This window comes from Poecilia reticulata, linkage group LG2, assembly GCF_000633615.1.
Source record: "Poecilia reticulata strain Guanapo linkage group LG2, Guppy_female_1.0+MT, whole genome shotgun sequence".
Lineage (NCBI taxonomy): Eukaryota > Metazoa > Chordata > Actinopteri > Cyprinodontiformes > Poeciliidae > Poecilia > Poecilia reticulata.
This window is the reverse complement of record NC_024332.1, coordinates 15926753-15943316: the sequence shown is the minus strand read 5'-3', so window position 1 is coordinate 15943316 and position 16564 is coordinate 15926753. Positions and strand designations below refer to the sequence as shown.

Below are 16564 nucleotides of genomic sequence, written 5' to 3'. Positions count from 1 at the left end.
AATGCTCACAAAAAAGAGGCAGAAAGAAAACTGTCCACAAAAAAGATCATGAATGTGCATATCAAGAGATGTGTCCGTATTGAGTCCACATACCTAAATCATCAATGTAACATTTTGTTGTAAGTAATTTAATCCTCTAGGTGCAAAAAAATCCTAACTGTAAATCCTCTCTGGAATAAACGATCAAGGAAGATAAAAATGAATCGGTCCAGCAGGTGGTGATGTTAAAATTGTCGACGTCAAAAGGTGTTGTGGTTAATTTGTAATGTTAAACAGTCTTCATAAAATTATAAGAGAAATTTGAGTTGAACATAAATTTAAAGACACAATGTATAGCAGTTTGAAGGAAATGATCTTCAGGAGTGCACTTATTCTAGTGTTTTATCTTTAAGATTGGTGTACCAAAACTACACTTCCTTACWCWACAATATGAGAAAATTATTTTTCAACTGTTGGTTGTCGCAGGGGATATGAAATAGACATGAATTGATGATGCTAGATCAGTGTGAAGTGTCAAGTGGAAGACAGCTACATCTGTTTCCCTCCTGGAAAAAATTGGGCTCATAGCAAGACAAACAGTACGGAAAAGGGACAAAATGACATTTAGGCTTAAGACAATTTAACCTAAATTTAATTTAGGTTTAATTGTCATGCTGACATTTAAACCTCTTAGACAAAAGAATGTGMACCTGTCTGAGAAGCAATGTAGTTGAAGGCCAAATAAGCTAAWCGATGTATGAAAATGTGTTTGTGGTTTTGGTTTGTCATTGTGAGCCCGGCATTTATTTCTGCGATCATGAAATAAAAAGATTGGATTTCTTTGGAGTCAATAAGTTGCTATTTTCACCAGCATGAAAATATAGTTAATTTTTTTTTWAAMMRRMYKGRWKSYTTKRAAARSCMRRAAAAARRARSYTYCMAMCMAAAWTWAARRAAAAATGGAAGTCTGTGATTGAGCAAAGATGAATACAGTTAAACTTTCAGAATGGCTAAATCCTGGGAAAAGAACTGTTTTYGGAASATTTGAAACAAGTCATTTCACAAAGGAAAATAAACCAACAGCCYAAAGATTAAGGGTTATGTAAGACAGAATGGCATCACATTTTTTCCAGGGAGAACTCACTCATTGGGCACTTCACAATACCTACCACAAYAATAGCATTTTCTGAGAAACTWAACATTTGGTTTTTCTCAGTTGTAAGCCATAATCGTCAAACCTAGCAGACGTAAATGCTTGAAATACACTCGCTGGAAACTTTATTTTGTATATCTGTTCAGTTGTTATTTATCCAGAAAATCAGCTAATCACATGGCAGCTGTTTACTGTACTTAGAAGTCTAGACAGGGTAAGGACAACTTGTTGTCGATCAAGCGCAGCACTAGAATGGCAGAGAATGGGGATTAGAGTGGCTTTTAATGTGGCATGGTTGTTGGAGACATACAGGCTGGGTAATGTCATGGACATGTTCTGTCATTGTTTAGGCTTCTGGCTATAGTGTATTGGCGAAGGGATGCCAAACTCTAGTTTCTGAGAGCTGGTGACCTGCATCCTTTCACAGTGAACTAGAAAACTTGAATCAATTGGATGAATTGCCTTCTCGACATTTAGTAATCGCARGATTCTGGCTTTCAAGTAGAGTTTGATGCATGTTGGTGCTGGGACTCCTTTAAAAGAATCACAACCTTCCATAGTGCAACCTTAGTCCATCCCTTTATGATTACAACGAAATTATCCTCTATGACGCTGCTTTGTAATTACTGACCATAATCTCTGAACCATTTCATTAGTATTTCTATGCCAGAAAGATTAAGCACTTTTGAGGGCAAAAATATGTCAAACCACTTTTGCACACACCTTGCTAACAAATRTGCATAGCAAAGTGGCTGGTGAGTAAATTTCACTAGTAATTTATCTTGGTGAAATCAGTACATCGATTTTTTTTTATATATTTTCTAAAATAAATCCACTTTTCAATAATATTCTGGCTAATTATGACAGACCTTCACCTAAATATGAATGYTAATATTAGAAGGTCTACACATTCTGTCGGACCATTAATTATGAGTCATTTGTTTAAAACAGGAMTGCTTTGTTTGCAGTTATGAAAACATTTTAAATCACATCGGTCACTGCCATGGTAACGGGGGTGATTTCTCTACCACAGAGCAAACCGTATAAAGAATTGTAGATTCAATGTCGTCGTTTTTGCAGGATCTCATCCACCGTAAGAACATACTATTTCAATACCTCCCTTTCTAGAGTAGGGTACTAAAGTAGATGAAGCAAAGGTATATTTTGGCTTGAAAGGGGTCAAAACAAACAACGCAGCGAGTCTATGCAAATGATGGTGATGATGTGCAAATAGAGTAAGGCTGGTTAGATAATAGCAGATGACAACCCTGAGGACTGTGCAAGCTCCACTGGGTGCATCTTTTTTTTTCKGGATTTAAACTTCCTGTTGCTTAGCATAGCTAATTTAAGGTGCGTCTAATCTCTCACTGCGTAAGACCCACGTAAATCCTTCAACCATTTAGTGTTCCACTCTTTGATTGCCTCCCTGCCTCCCACACTGTTTCGGCTTTTGTCTCCTACCTGAACATCAACATGCTCTCATCCTGCCAAGGCTGTGCTTTGCAATCCAACACGATTATCATCTTGCTTTTATTATCCCGTAATCCGGCACAGACACTGTCGTCTTGCAGAGCGTAAGACATACAGAGACGATAGAAGCCAGATTTGTCTTCAGTTCACTCTTATTTCATGTGCAATCTGCAAGTTAAAACCTGTTAGGTAATGTAATGTTGTGGAAAAAGAAAGAAAATCTTACTCTTTAAAGTTTGTCGGTTTTATTAAATCTTTGAAGCCTAATCTCTATTAAGAACAATAAATCTGGATGGAATATGGCAAAGTCCAGCAATAGAAAGTGTGGCGCAGATTTTTGCCTCCCGTACCCCAGACAACGGTTCTTGGGAAGCTGAAGAAAGGCTTATTTTACTTCACCGTCTGTGACTGACACTAAAGTGTTGTGACACGGCTAATTAGCTCTCCTCCCTCTAAGACAGAGATTAGGTATGGCAATGAGATTACAATTAAATTGCATGGTGACAAAAATGGCAATTTCTTTTAAGGTCTTTGCCATTTTCCCAGCAGCACAAGCATGTTCATGAATTACTAAACTAATAAAAAATGATTTCGCAATTTCCCAAGGCGCATCACTAAAAACTGCTCATGACATCAATATTTCATGTTCTCACTGATCAAAAATACTTTCTGAGACTAAATTTTCCTCTAGGAATCAATCACCACATTATAGAGCCGTAAGGCCTGAAAATCTTTGAAGTATGCAAAATAAATAAATCACACTCAGCCTTTCGATCAGTTTTCAAAGCGGAAATGCAATTTTAAAATGCACAATTGGGAACAAAAAGAGTCTTCTTCTGAGTCATATTCACTAGGTCAGGAAAACACAACTGTAAATGCATAATTTAATGTCCACGATGGCATCATTTTGAAGCGCTTAGCCATGTAAAATAGTTATTTGGCTGCTTTTTGGAGACACACTAAAGCTTTCATAGTAACAGCTACTAAAGATGGCATCGGCAGGGAGCAAGACCTTAAGATGACTGAGGTGTTGGTAATGACCATAACTTTTCTCAGGTAAAAAACGACTTTTTCTTACTTATAACTAGCTGAAACTGCATTATTAATATTATTATTATTATTATTATTATTATTATTATTATTATTATTATTATTTTCTTCTGTATTTAAGCTAAATGAAGAAGACGACATTCAACCCATATTGCAATCTGACTGGTATAACTCCTCTTCCCACCACATCATTAGATTTAAGTCATTTTTTTAGGAGAAAAATGGCATCATGTTGTGAAAAATGAAACAGAACAACCACTTTTAGTTTAAGTGCCGTGACAAATGCTGCCTTCAGAATTTTGTTTTAAAAGCTGCATACCAATATTGCAATTAACCCATCACAAATAAGACAATTATTTAGAGAAAAGTGTCCAAATACTGGAAATCACTGTGGTGAATTTCAGGAAGACTGAAATTGCATAAGAGAAGCCTGTAATTATTGTATCCTATATACCGTTATCAAAATTTTAGTATTATTTTGGGTATCATAAAAAATTTGTTTTATCATGACAATGCACCTGATGATGCTTCCAAGTGCCAATAAATAACAGTACGATTGGAATAGTTAGTTGCAGGTATTGCTCTTCTCAATGTAAACTCTATACTGACATTTCAACATGGGGCAAGTTTTATTTTTAATGGCAGAATTTGTAGTAGTGTGGTTCCAACAGCATGTACTGATATACTGCTTAAAATTATTGCAATCGTTTAAATACTTTTGACTTTTACTTTTTATAACATGTTTTTATTCCTATTCCTCATCCATACTGCAGTTTGCCTGCTTCTTTACTTTGGTGGATCAGTTGTGATACAAATTGTTGCACTGAAATTTAAGCTGGTGAGTTTGCTGTGATAATTTTTGTTGACTTTGGTGACTTATAAACAGGACAATTCAAGAACTAATTCCTTTGTTACTGTGAGTCTAAAACATAAATGTACCAGGGAGTTGCATTTAAAACACCAACATACATATGTGAGTCTTATATTAATAACTGTTAATTATCNCTGCATACCAATATTGCAATTAACCCATCACAAATAAGACAATTATTTAGAGAAAAGTGTCCAAATACTGGAAATCACTGTGGTGAATTTCAGGAAGACTGAAATTGCATAAGAGAAGCCTGTAATTATTGTATCCTATATACCGTTATCAAAATTTTAGTATTATTTTGGGTATCATAAAAAATTTGTTTTATCATGACAATGCACCTGATGATGCTTCCAAGTGCCAATAAATAACAGTACGATTGGAATAGTTAGTTGCAGGTATTGCTCTTCTCAATGTAAACTCTATACTGACATTTCAACATGGGGCAAGTTTTATTTTTAATGGCAGAATTTGTAGTAGTGTGGTTCCAACAGCATGTACTGATATACTGCTTAAAATTATTGCAATCGTTTAAATACTTTTGACTTTTACTTTTTATAACATGTTTTTATTCCTATTCCTCATCCATACTGCAGTTTGCCTGCTTCTTTACTTTGGTGGATCAGTTGTGATACAAATTGTTGCACTGAAATTTAAGCTGGTGAGTTTGCTGTGATAATTTTTGTTGACTTTGGTGACTTATAAACAGGACAATTCAAGAACTAATTCCTTTGTTACTGTGAGTCTAAAACATAAATGTACCAGGGAGTTGCATTTAAAACACCAACATACATATGTGAGTCTTATATTAATAACTGTTAATTATCWAGATCTAATTTCAATCCTTATTGGTCTGTTTCCTTTTCCTGACAAAAAAAATTCAACTTCAAGCTTTTTATAAAGCTTAAATCTTATTATATTCCTCTTATAAATACACGCAGCATTAATGATCTTCTGCCGATTATATTTTTGGACTACAGAGTTGTTGGAACTACACTGACACTCAGACTAATCATATTTGTGTTCATTTCATTTTAGTAAGTAGTCACTTACTAAAAGCCCAGAAAAATGACTGCAAAGATTACAAAAAAACCTGCCAAGAATCACATATTTATATTTAAACAGAGTCACTTCAATTCTAACACCAGCTAGAGGTAGTTCATATGATTCAGTAGCAGTGACATTTGTCATTTTAATCTGCRATTCCCTTATGCCAGCAAAAACATTTAAAAATTGGCAGCTAGATTTTTATTTCAGATTTTCTTCTGCTTTTGGTGGCTTTTAATACAGTACTGGATTATTTCCTTGATATAAGACAAAAAAAAAAAAAAATGAAAATTGTAAATCTTGAAATATGCTAAATACTAATCAAAACTGACTTACAGCACAGCCACAGACTCAATACATGCTTGTAATTGATTCAATGAAGTCACAACCTGAAATATTTTGTGAATATTCTTCTAGACTCTCATAAGCTATAATGAAAGTCTTATAGCTGAAAAGGTCCATATATGATGTACACTTCATGATCAACTCTCAATTTCCCAAGAAATCAAATGAAACAATGCTTCATTACAAGTAGATAGATAATTAGTTCATTATTCAAAAGCATATTTGTAAAGAACCAACATGTGTCGGGGGAAAAAAAACTAACTTTGGATGCTATCATGAATGTTTTGTCACTCATTTAAATATCTACAGTCCTCTGCTTTGCCAGCTACCCCGTGAACTTTTTCAGATTTCATTATGATACAGCTACAGACTTCAATGTGTTTTTAATGCGATTTGGTTAGATGAAAAAACACAAAGGGGGACACTACTGTGAAGGAGAAAAAAAACAATGCCCCATGGTTTCAAATATGTTTACAAATACAAATTTACAAAGTGTGGTGTCAACTTAAATTCAGCTTCCCAGATTTTGTAGGAACTCTTTTTGCTGCAATCACAAATGTAAGTCTTCTGTACAAACATTTCACATTTGGCATTTGATATTGAGACATTCTTACCCATTCTTTTTTTTTTTTTCTTTTTTGCAAATTAGGTCAAGCTTAGAGTGGATGGAGACTATCCGAGAGGCACAAATGCTGCCACAAATTCTCAATTGGAATGGATTGACGTTGATTAGGCCATTCTAACACATGGATTAGCACTTTGATGTAAACCAGCGCATTACATCTCGGCTGTATGCTATGYATGTTGTCCTGCTACAAAATAAATATCTACTCCAATCTCTAGTCTTTTGCAGCGTTTAGTAGGTTTGGCTCCATCACCTCTGACTAGCTTCACTTTACATGAAGAAGAAAAGCATCTTCCCAGCACACCACTGTTAGTGTGAGTGCTGGTTTTGCGCTACACGTAAGCGTTGTGCATGTAAGTGAAAAAGTTTCATTTTGGTCTCATCCAAACATCTGTTGACAGATTATCCTAGCTGTGGAGCTTTGTGGGGCTCACATTGAAAGGCAAGGGTGCGCAATATACCCAAGCTGTCATCATGACAATTTGAGGGCGACGCTCGCTTTGTGCCTATGAGTGTGATGGTCGTACCTGTGTGGTAGCGGTTGACGTGGTGCTGCTCCTCGACCCCCACATCTGCTGAAATTGCACTCTGATCTCTGCAAACGTCTCAATGATGACAGCAATAAACACATTCTGGAGTAGAAAGGACATGGGGAGTGAACCCAAGACATGCTCAGACAATTAAAAGTAAACCATCAAAAAAAAAGATGAATTGTGCATGAGCTCTTTTCACTATATATTAGATGACAGTCCTTCACTAATTAGCCCGAGAACGTTTTACTAACAAGGAGAAGTCATTACTTCAGTAGGTAAAATACTGGGTCATGTCAATTAACCTGAGCTTTTTTCATGTTTAACTGCCTTCTGTAATTATTGTGGGAAGAGCAGCAGAAAGACAGAAGCTCTAACCTTGACAAGCCAAGCCAAGAAGAAAATGAGAGTTATAAAGTAGAAGTAGGAGCGCCAGCGCGGGAAACTGTCGATGGCTCTGTACATGAGAAACACCCATCCCTCCTGTGATGCAGCCTGATACACAGTGAAGATACTTGTACCTAGGAAATGCAGAACAAGGAGAAAAAAATACAAATATACTTTCAAAGATTTTCATACTTCGATTCAATTTGTTGAATCTGAGTTTACAGGCCAATCAACAGAAATGAGTATGACAAGACAGAAGAAAACATAAAATGATGATGAACATGAGTTGGGCACTATTGGTCTAACACTTGGAGACAGTCCTGAGAACAGATCTGCAGGTTATTGCTACTTTTAAAATCCGCAGATCTGATTAAACTATGGACAAGAAACAGCATAGGTCTGTCCAGCAGTGATCACAGGAAGGAGGCCAGTTCTGTTATCCACAAAATAGCATGTTTTGATGCAAATTACGTGAATCAAACCCAAAACAAAAGCAGAAGACATTGTGGGGATATTAGCTAAAACTAACAGGAGGAGCCAATCAGAGAAGAGCAGTTACTCCCCCCCTCAAAAAAAAAAACAAGCCAGATTATTGCTGTTTATCAGGGGCAAAGATCTTCATTTTAAAAAAACATGTCCTGTGGTGTGCATATTGGTGCCAGTATCACATTGTTTGGGAGTTTCGCTGCATATGGAACTGGTGCATTTAAAAAAAATGTCATGTGGAAATACAGCTGTGAAGCAAAAACGAAATCCAGATCCAGATCATCCAGGTAATTGAAGCTTCAGCAAAAACATTTCACTCAAACAGACAGGAATCCAAAATTGAATAAGGACAAAGAAACTCTATATTTCAAGTTTTAATATAAGATTCAGAAGCAAATCCGAAAGGTTTGTTTGAGCAAGGCATACAACTGTGGCTCAGTCAACCCAGCTCTGGAAGGCAGAAAAACTGTTGACCAATTTTACACCATTTAAAAAAGAAATTCTACCAAATACTAAGAAAAAGTAAATAAACTTCAGAATCTGAAAGAAAGTCTAGAAAAAAATATTACTTAATAATTACATAGTAAATATAAATGGTTTCAATAATTGTAACTGATCAAAAACCAGAAGAGTTCAATCTGATTTAATGTCATACATTGATAACAACAACATATACCTAGTTCATTGAATCCACTGTAACCAAGCTCCTGTCTGGTGAGGCCATAATCTTCTAGATCCACACATTTGAAACCAAGAGGGCACTGGTAGCCCTCTCCATCAGGGGAGCAGTGAGTATCGGGGATGGCAAAGCTGTTCCACGTCACTTTGCTATACAAAAGGGTAAAAAAAAAAAAGAAAATCACACCTTATATAAAGTACCTAATAATTCCAAAAGAAAAACTGAATTTAGTGCGACTCAAATCCTTTTTTATAGGTATAACTTTCTTTGAGGTRAAGGAGTTTCCAGAATCTGCTTGCTTTGACTAATGAAAACTAATTCCCTCAAATTGCCTGCCCAGACACTCATCCAAATTGTTTATTAGGGGTTACAGGATCAGAAGGGATAATTTAATGCACTGTCACAAAGGGCAATCAGAGCCACAATGATGAATCCTGATAAAAGCTAATTATGCAGGCCTGAAATAGATCAACATGTCTTAGGAAACCTAGTCATTTTTCGTGACGACAAACAGGAGGTAAATGAAGCCCAGCATTAGGGTCAAAATGACCTGTGAAAACAGAAAGCCAATGATTTTTTTTTTTTTTTATTATTTGAATAAATAAAAAACAAATCTTTAGAAATTATTCAAGGTCACCTGTTTATGTCAAAAAAAATTAAATTTCAACACATGGGAAGAGCATGTGAACAATGTTCTTCTCTATAATAAGTCTAAACTATAAAACATATTCACAACCATATAAAGAACATTGCAAAAATACACAAAAAACATACATTTCCCAAATTTGGGATCAATAAAATACGTCTTATCTTAATACATTGCTGCGTAATTGTAATGTGGAAGGAAAAATAGATAGTGTTTTTTTTACAAATACAAATCTGAGACGTGGAAGCTAATGTGGCTTCATATAAATAGCTTGCTAAGTAAATATGCACAAAATAAAGGTTGGATTTTTCTACAGATTTCAGTGTGAGAATATGCTATTGCAATAACAGATTAATTATGTCTAGATAATTTATTTTTTTCTATACAGATTACATGCGATTATAAAAAAATAATTCTATAAGAAAACATCACGACAACCAGCTGTTTTAGCATATACCGGTATATATAATGATTCACATAATGTCACAAATCCAAGGGCAATAACATTAAGTTTTCAGATTTATTCCATCAGAGAATAAAATCTAAAATTAAAGAAGTGTTTTATTTTTAGAAGACGCTTACTCTTTTTTTGTATCATTGGTAACACAGTGACGATTAAAGGTTCCAAACATCTGAACACCCAAAATTCCATAGAGCAGGAGAAAAAACAGGAGGAAGATCGAGACACTCCAGATCTGTTCCCCCGAGCGCCTGGGAAACAGAACAGAGAAAGCAGATTTTGCATCACTACAAGGATACATATCCATAAAGCGTCAACATATTTTTTWAAAAATCCTCAAAGTAGCGTTTTACTTCAGAATGTTGGTGATCCGGGAACGGGGGAGCTCAAAGCGGAAGTAGATCCTAAAGGCACGGATCATTATTAGCGCGCGGGGTATTCTCAACATTCCCCATGGAGACATCTGATCCACAAGCTTTGCTATTTCAAAAACCTTAACAAATAAGAAAAAAAAATATTAGTGACATAAATATAGGCCTAAAGTGAGAAATGCAATATGCAGACAAAGAAGCAATTTTATTTGTTACTTTTAAAAACAATAAATAATGCAACTCACTTGAAGCACCAAGGAGACCCAGATGAAAAACACCATGAAGCCATCAAACATACACCAGCGATCTTTCACATAGGAGTTGTCACCCTAAAAAGAGTCACAGAAAAGACTTGAAAGATAAGAAATATTAAATGGATTTAATAATTTTATATATTTGACAGCAAGCTAACAAATAAAAATCATGTGGGGATATTTCAGACCACTACTTATGCAAGATTAGCATTGCATGATGTTTTAATGAGTACGTTTTATCAAATACGTTTATTTATTCTTTTTTTTTTATTTAGAAGGTTACATTGCAAAGAAATGCAAAAAAGAAATTCGAAATGACAGTGCCCACTTTGACAGATTGACCACAGCGTTCCATCAGCCTGTTTTCAATGCGATAAGACAAAAAATTCAAAGGCCCTATAGTGCAAAGAAGCTGAAATGCCAAGGGGCCARTTGAAACGGCCATCCTTAATTACCACTTACAGAGAGAGACTGTGTAAGAAGCTCTTAGGGAGTCACTCTTTCTCAGGAAGAAAGGCTGCAAATGGAAGGGTGTGTGCTGAACACTCTACAGATAAGTACCATGTTTGATTACATGCACTGACAAGGGCAAAACCATGCTATTACATTCCTACGCAATGTGGATTTTATTTATATATATATATATATATATATATATATATATATATATATACACTCCAGCACTTTCAATAACGCGATAGAAGACAGAAAAAGTTTCAGGTGCCATTAAGTTCAATAGTTCAATAGAAAATAAGATAATTAAACATGAACCTTTTTTTACATTTACAGATATTACTAAAAGCTCCCATAATTTTTGAATCATCATTTATGAAATATAAAAACTTAGCACAAGTTTAATGTTATTTAAATGAATAACAACCCTCAGAAGATGCGTCAGTGTTAAACAGAAAAAGTAACATGAAAAGAACCAGAAACAAAGGTGTTTTTCCCATGCTAATGCAGGCCTCTAATTGTGAGTTGTTGGGGTTTTTTTACTGTTAGCAATCATTGATGTGCAAGTTCGATTTTCCTAAATTTTTATGACACTAAATGATCACTGGTTAGCTTATTTTTGTTAAAGTAGAAGGAACAAACCTGCTGCAAATAAACATGAGATTTCACACGATGTACAGTAGAATTCATCTTGCACTGCATTTTCATACACCCAAATAAATTGTCTAAACAGTTTGTAAAATTATTATGTTCACTTTTTTTAACGATGTGTTTTGGTCTCAGTGTATTTCCTGTATTTGTTTTGGAAATCTGGCTCAGGAAAAAAGCTAATGACTTCTACAAAAGGTTGCAAAATATGGAGAACACAGAATTTCTTTGTGAACTTGCACAATATGTAAATAACATTTAACCTTTCACCCACATTCTCATGTGGTTTAGAKGGGMCTCAGGATCATCTTTTTTTTATGTCTTCCCTACAAAATTTTCCTCAGAGAAATTTTGAAGACAACCATCTACAAACACACAGTAAGAGCAAGTTAGGGTCACAGACTAACCTAACAAAATAAGAATAAGATGCCAAATAGCACATTAATAGCAAAGAAAAATATCCCAGATCATTTTCATCTCTAAAGGCAAAGCTGATTGGCTCATTCAGTATATGTTCTCTTTCATTTCTACCTGTGTTTAAATCGCCGACACAGTGTAACAATAGAAATAAAAGTCTGTAACCAGCTGTGCCAAACATCCAGCCACTGGATTAAGGTATGGGGAATCAAGGTGTCAAGCTTTACATAACAGAAAATATGTGTTATTTTCTTGTTGTATTAATATTTACTTTGTGGTTTTGTGCCTGTTGGTACTATCATTAAAGTTATGAACAGTCTTAGTGAAACTACCTTGATGATTCCTCTTATATGCATCTTGGCTATCATCTCGGCAGTGTAGAGGAACATGAGCAGCGTGTCCAGGGTAAATGTCACATACTGCAGCGGAGGGTAATGCTCAAAGGTCTTAGGAGTGTTCATACAGACAGAGATGACACTGATGATGGCACAAGCTCGAAGCAAGGAATGGACCCACTGTAGGAACAGAACCGAAAAGGGAAAAAAACAAAACAAAGTGTGACTGTTTTTTTTTTTCTTACTGTGAAGTATTAACTGGTCAACTAGGCCTCTTATACAGGTGGACTCACTGGTTTGTTGATCCAGAAGATGTCAGCACTGTCCGCAAGGGTCTCATCTGGCCCAAAGTCGGTCATGGGCTGGGCCTCGACCCGGGAACTCTGTTTCCTCTTCAGCATGCTGGGACTAGCTGTGCTATACAGAGAGTGGATCTGACAGGGAGAGGGAGGCGAACAGGACAATGACCAAAGCTAAATGAGGAAGTGGAGAGCACTCTGGCTACATCCAAGTCAGGGCAGTGGCAGAACTATAGTTATAACTCTTAACAGCCTAGATTTCATCCTGAATTTATACACTTCTTGCATATGTAATGCAGTACAGTCATTGTTGGCCATATTTACCTGGAGGTTAAAAAATATGGGAAGTTGGTGGTAAATTGACTTTTATGTGAGGCTAAAGTTCTGGTCAGACAGTTACATGCACTTAAGGACAATGAATGCCATCTCACTTTTGGTCTTTCATGATAAACTCAAATGTTTTTTGTTTTGTTTTTATCCAGGGTGAAATGATTAAACAATAAACTGAAGTTAGCTGTATTCTCAATATTTGGGATCACTGTGTTGAGGGAACACCTGGATAAGTCCAAGATTCATCCACCTAGTTGAGAGAAAGGTTGAGGGATTTAAAGATTGTGCTCCTTCTTTATTCTGTTGACATTGGGCAGTCCACCATTACAAATGGCAGCAAAACAGATGCTATCAAAACCATGCTGGGCAGTAGGTACAGTAGTCCAACAGGGCAGTGACGCCTAATAAAAATACATTAAAACTATGTTTGGTACAGAAAAAGCAGGATAACATTAAGAATATGGAAAGCCCTGCCTTCTACTCTAGGGAAAATTTGTAGACTACATATAAAAGTTAGGTTCATGGCAGAAAAGCAATCTCTGTAAATGAACTGGATTGGCCAAATATGTAGCAATACTCATACTTGAAGCTTATTGGCAGCTACTAAATGCCAGTGGTAGAGGTGCAACCTCCAAAGGGATATTTAAGCATTAAACACTGGTCGGGTTGTGTAGCAACCAATAATGTAATAATGCACCACATGGCAATGACTTAATACTTCTAACCATTTAAAATGTACTAAAGCCAATAATGTAGCAGCTTTCCAATAATGTAATGACGTTTGTGAGTCAATAACATAACATTTTGCCAATACTATAATATGTTAATATGCTGTTGGATAGTGAGTAAGTTGATGCCAAAGCCAGAGATTGTTGAAAATGTAATAACTGAATAACTGCAGCCAATAATGTAATAATAGACTAACAGGTATGCTGGATGTCATTGTTATATTCATTAATATACAATATACAATATTGACAAAACATTATGGTATTGTATTTTTATTAGCAAGTTATCACCTTTTTTTGTAGTGATATTTAAAATGCACAAAATATCATGATTGGCATTATTGCCCTTAATTAGCTTACAGATTGCTACAATATGTTTTTAGATATCTAAACCAACATTTAGCATTTAAAATAAACTGAAATAAATTCAAATACTCAAGTGTTTGTCCAATATTTTTAAGTTTTTCTTCTGTCATCAATTCGCAATGAACAAATAGTTTGGATAAATAAAGTCCAAACTTACAAATTATCTCCAATTCACACCAAACAAACAGGTTAGAAAAATAAAGTCCAATTTTAATGACATTTTTGCTCCCAATGAGTGAATGTAAACTTTTGATCAGAACTACATCTGAATATGGATGCATTTAATACATGTCTAAGCATTACCAAGCTTTGGTTTCTGTCAGATCAAGAAAATGTCCCTGACTTGAAATGCCAGAGTATAGGTTTATACTTCAAAACTAAATGTGCTGCATTGTTGAATGATCACCGTGATACACAACGTAGCACGCATGGAACACAGAACGAGTGTATTCACACTGGAACAGCTCCAGTAACTTACCATCCCTAAAAAGATCTCACAAGATCTTCATCATACCGAGTGAAGAGGCACCAGCAGCAGATCATGGTGTAAAGAGTGTGACGTGGTTGTTACCTGTGCTTGCCAACATCTGCATGTATGCGTGTGTGTGTGAATGTGTGTATGCAGAAAAAAGAAAACTGTACGTTTCAACATAAGAACACAAGAAGAAATGACACTGTGAATGGAGACAAAGCGCACATACCAAAGGGAAAAGTAAAGCTGAAATTGCTCCAGCACTGCACATAACATGCGATCAGGCATACCCTGTAAATAACACACAACAGTTAGTCAACATCATGGCTTATATGGTGTACAGTACACTACCCACATCTACAGTACGCTCATAGAGACAGGAATGCCCACCACGTCTGACATCGAGGCATATATGCGACACACTCTGTGAGTAAGTGAGTGAGTGAGTGAGTGACTGACTGACTGACTGAGGTGTTGTGGAGGAGGATGGGGTGAAGGAGGACCAGCGGACTCACTGTGAGGCTCCTCATTGGTGCATTCATCCCCAGGTCACAGAGGGGTGGAGGAACCAACCAGACAGAGAGATTACAGATGCGGAAAGGAGAACGTCCCAATGGGTTGGTGGTCCTGTGGCAACCATTGGTGATCGGTAGCAGTCACAAGAGCAGGAAAGGAAAAAAAGTAAGAAAACATTTACACATGTGTTGATATGTATTCCCCAAAGACATGTAACTGTAAAAAAAAGTAAAAAAATGTCCTAACTAACGAGAATAACAACAGAGTTAAAAAACACCAGTACTTTCAGTGGTGTCATTCTATWGTGGAAATTCAATGAGAATAGTCAATGACAAAACTGAAAAACTGCTAAAACCTGCATTTGTTTTTTATACCTATATAGTTAAAACATCAATTGACGCTTTCTTATTTTTAGGCAAACGTGTTGAGAGCAACTTTGGAAGGACCAAAGGGCGACTGGAGAATGGCAGAGTYGCAGGTTGAAAACCACTGTCTTTGTGCCTTGCAAGAATGTTCATGAACCTTGATTCTGTTATGTAATAAACCAATGCAAACTAATGCATATTGTGAATGTCAGAAAAACTAAATGTGGCGTTTGTGGTGGTTGTTTTTTTTTACACACATCTAAAACTGAAAAGTTTTGCATCCATTTATTCACAGTCTTCTAAATCAATCCTTTGTAGAACCGGTGCTCGCTGCAACACAAATCATCAGACAGTAAGAAATGTTCTGGCATCAACTTTCAAGTCCTGTCACAAATTCTCGATTTGATTTCTGTAGACCWCGACTGGCCATTTGAACACATGGATTTGGACTAAACCATTCAGTTGAACCTCCACCAACACTAAGGAACTACTAACATAAAAAAAATAATTGCATTAACAATAGCAGCTTGTTTGGATTGCCTTTTAAGTCAGAAATTTTTACTAATATCCCCAGCCTTAAAGTGTGCATTGCTTTACTGCTGAGGTTACTATGACTCTGTACTAAAAGAATTTAAATCAAGTAACAAGAAAAACTTTTTTAAAAAATCAATATTTTTCAAACAAAAAACACAAAATTACACCAGCAGTACAAGCAGAACAGTGCAACTGTACCCCTCTCATTCCCTCACATGTTCTTAGCAATAAAAGAAACTGTCCACCCAATAAACCCCATGTAGTTGGAAGCAATTTTCCAGTGTAATTGCAACACTTAACATATGCAGATAGAGAYGTGACGGAGAGTGAAAACAAAATTGCAGGGTCTAAGTGCTATTATGTGGGAGTATAGGTGGCAAAGACTGCAATTACTTTCCCATTTGGCGAGAGGACGTGTTCTTCACTGAGAAAGATGTGATCTCTGAACAGAATAATTGTAACTGTAAGCATTTAAAAATAAATAAAAAAATAAAACTTTCTTTGTCGAAGTTTTGTTCRTGAGGCCAAAGAAAAGATTGTAAGTGTACTCTGTTTCTTTGATGTTTCTTAAAAAAAACTTTTCCAGCAATGTCATGCCAAGGCAGAATTTGAAAGGCTGAGTATTCACCACTCCTGTTGTTGTCATTGATCTCAAAATAAGCCTCACTATACCTACATTATAGTGAAAATGTTTAAGTTATAGACAATAACTATTACCTATTATTATTATTATTATTATTATTATTAT

The 16564-nt window shown here is 35.8% G+C and overlaps 1 protein-coding gene and 1 long non-coding RNA gene across 6 annotated transcripts in view; one reads left to right on the top strand and one right to left on the bottom strand.

Moving 5' to 3' along the window:
• The window catches only part of LOC103479055 (sodium leak channel non-selective protein-like), a 63416-nt gene that overhangs the window by 43625 nt on the left and 3227 nt on the right, over positions 1–16564 (bottom strand). For 2 of the 5 annotated variants that reach the window (XM_017310795.1, XM_008433267.2), the window contains exons 2-11: positions 14917–15028; positions 14631–14692; positions 12500–12640; positions 12204–12386; positions 10345–10428; positions 10082–10221; positions 9851–9979; positions 8620–8771; positions 7449–7591; positions 7068–7172 (exon numbers count right to left, since the gene is read on the bottom strand). In XM_017310795.1, the coding sequence (XP_017166284.1) occupies positions 7068–7172; positions 7449–7591; positions 8620–8771; positions 9851–9979; positions 10082–10221; positions 10345–10428; positions 12204–12386; positions 12500–12640; positions 14631–14672 (1119 nt within the window). In that variant the 5' untranslated portion in view covers positions 14673–14692; positions 14917–15028. The other 3 variants (XM_017310796.1, XM_017310797.1, XM_017310798.1) reach the window with 3 other exon arrangements.
• LOC108167274 (uncharacterized) lies at positions 14994–15517 on the top strand. The gene is made up of 2 exons (XR_001777634.1): positions 14994–15082; positions 15333–15517. It is a non-coding gene; the product is annotated as an uncharacterized LOC108167274 (long non-coding RNA).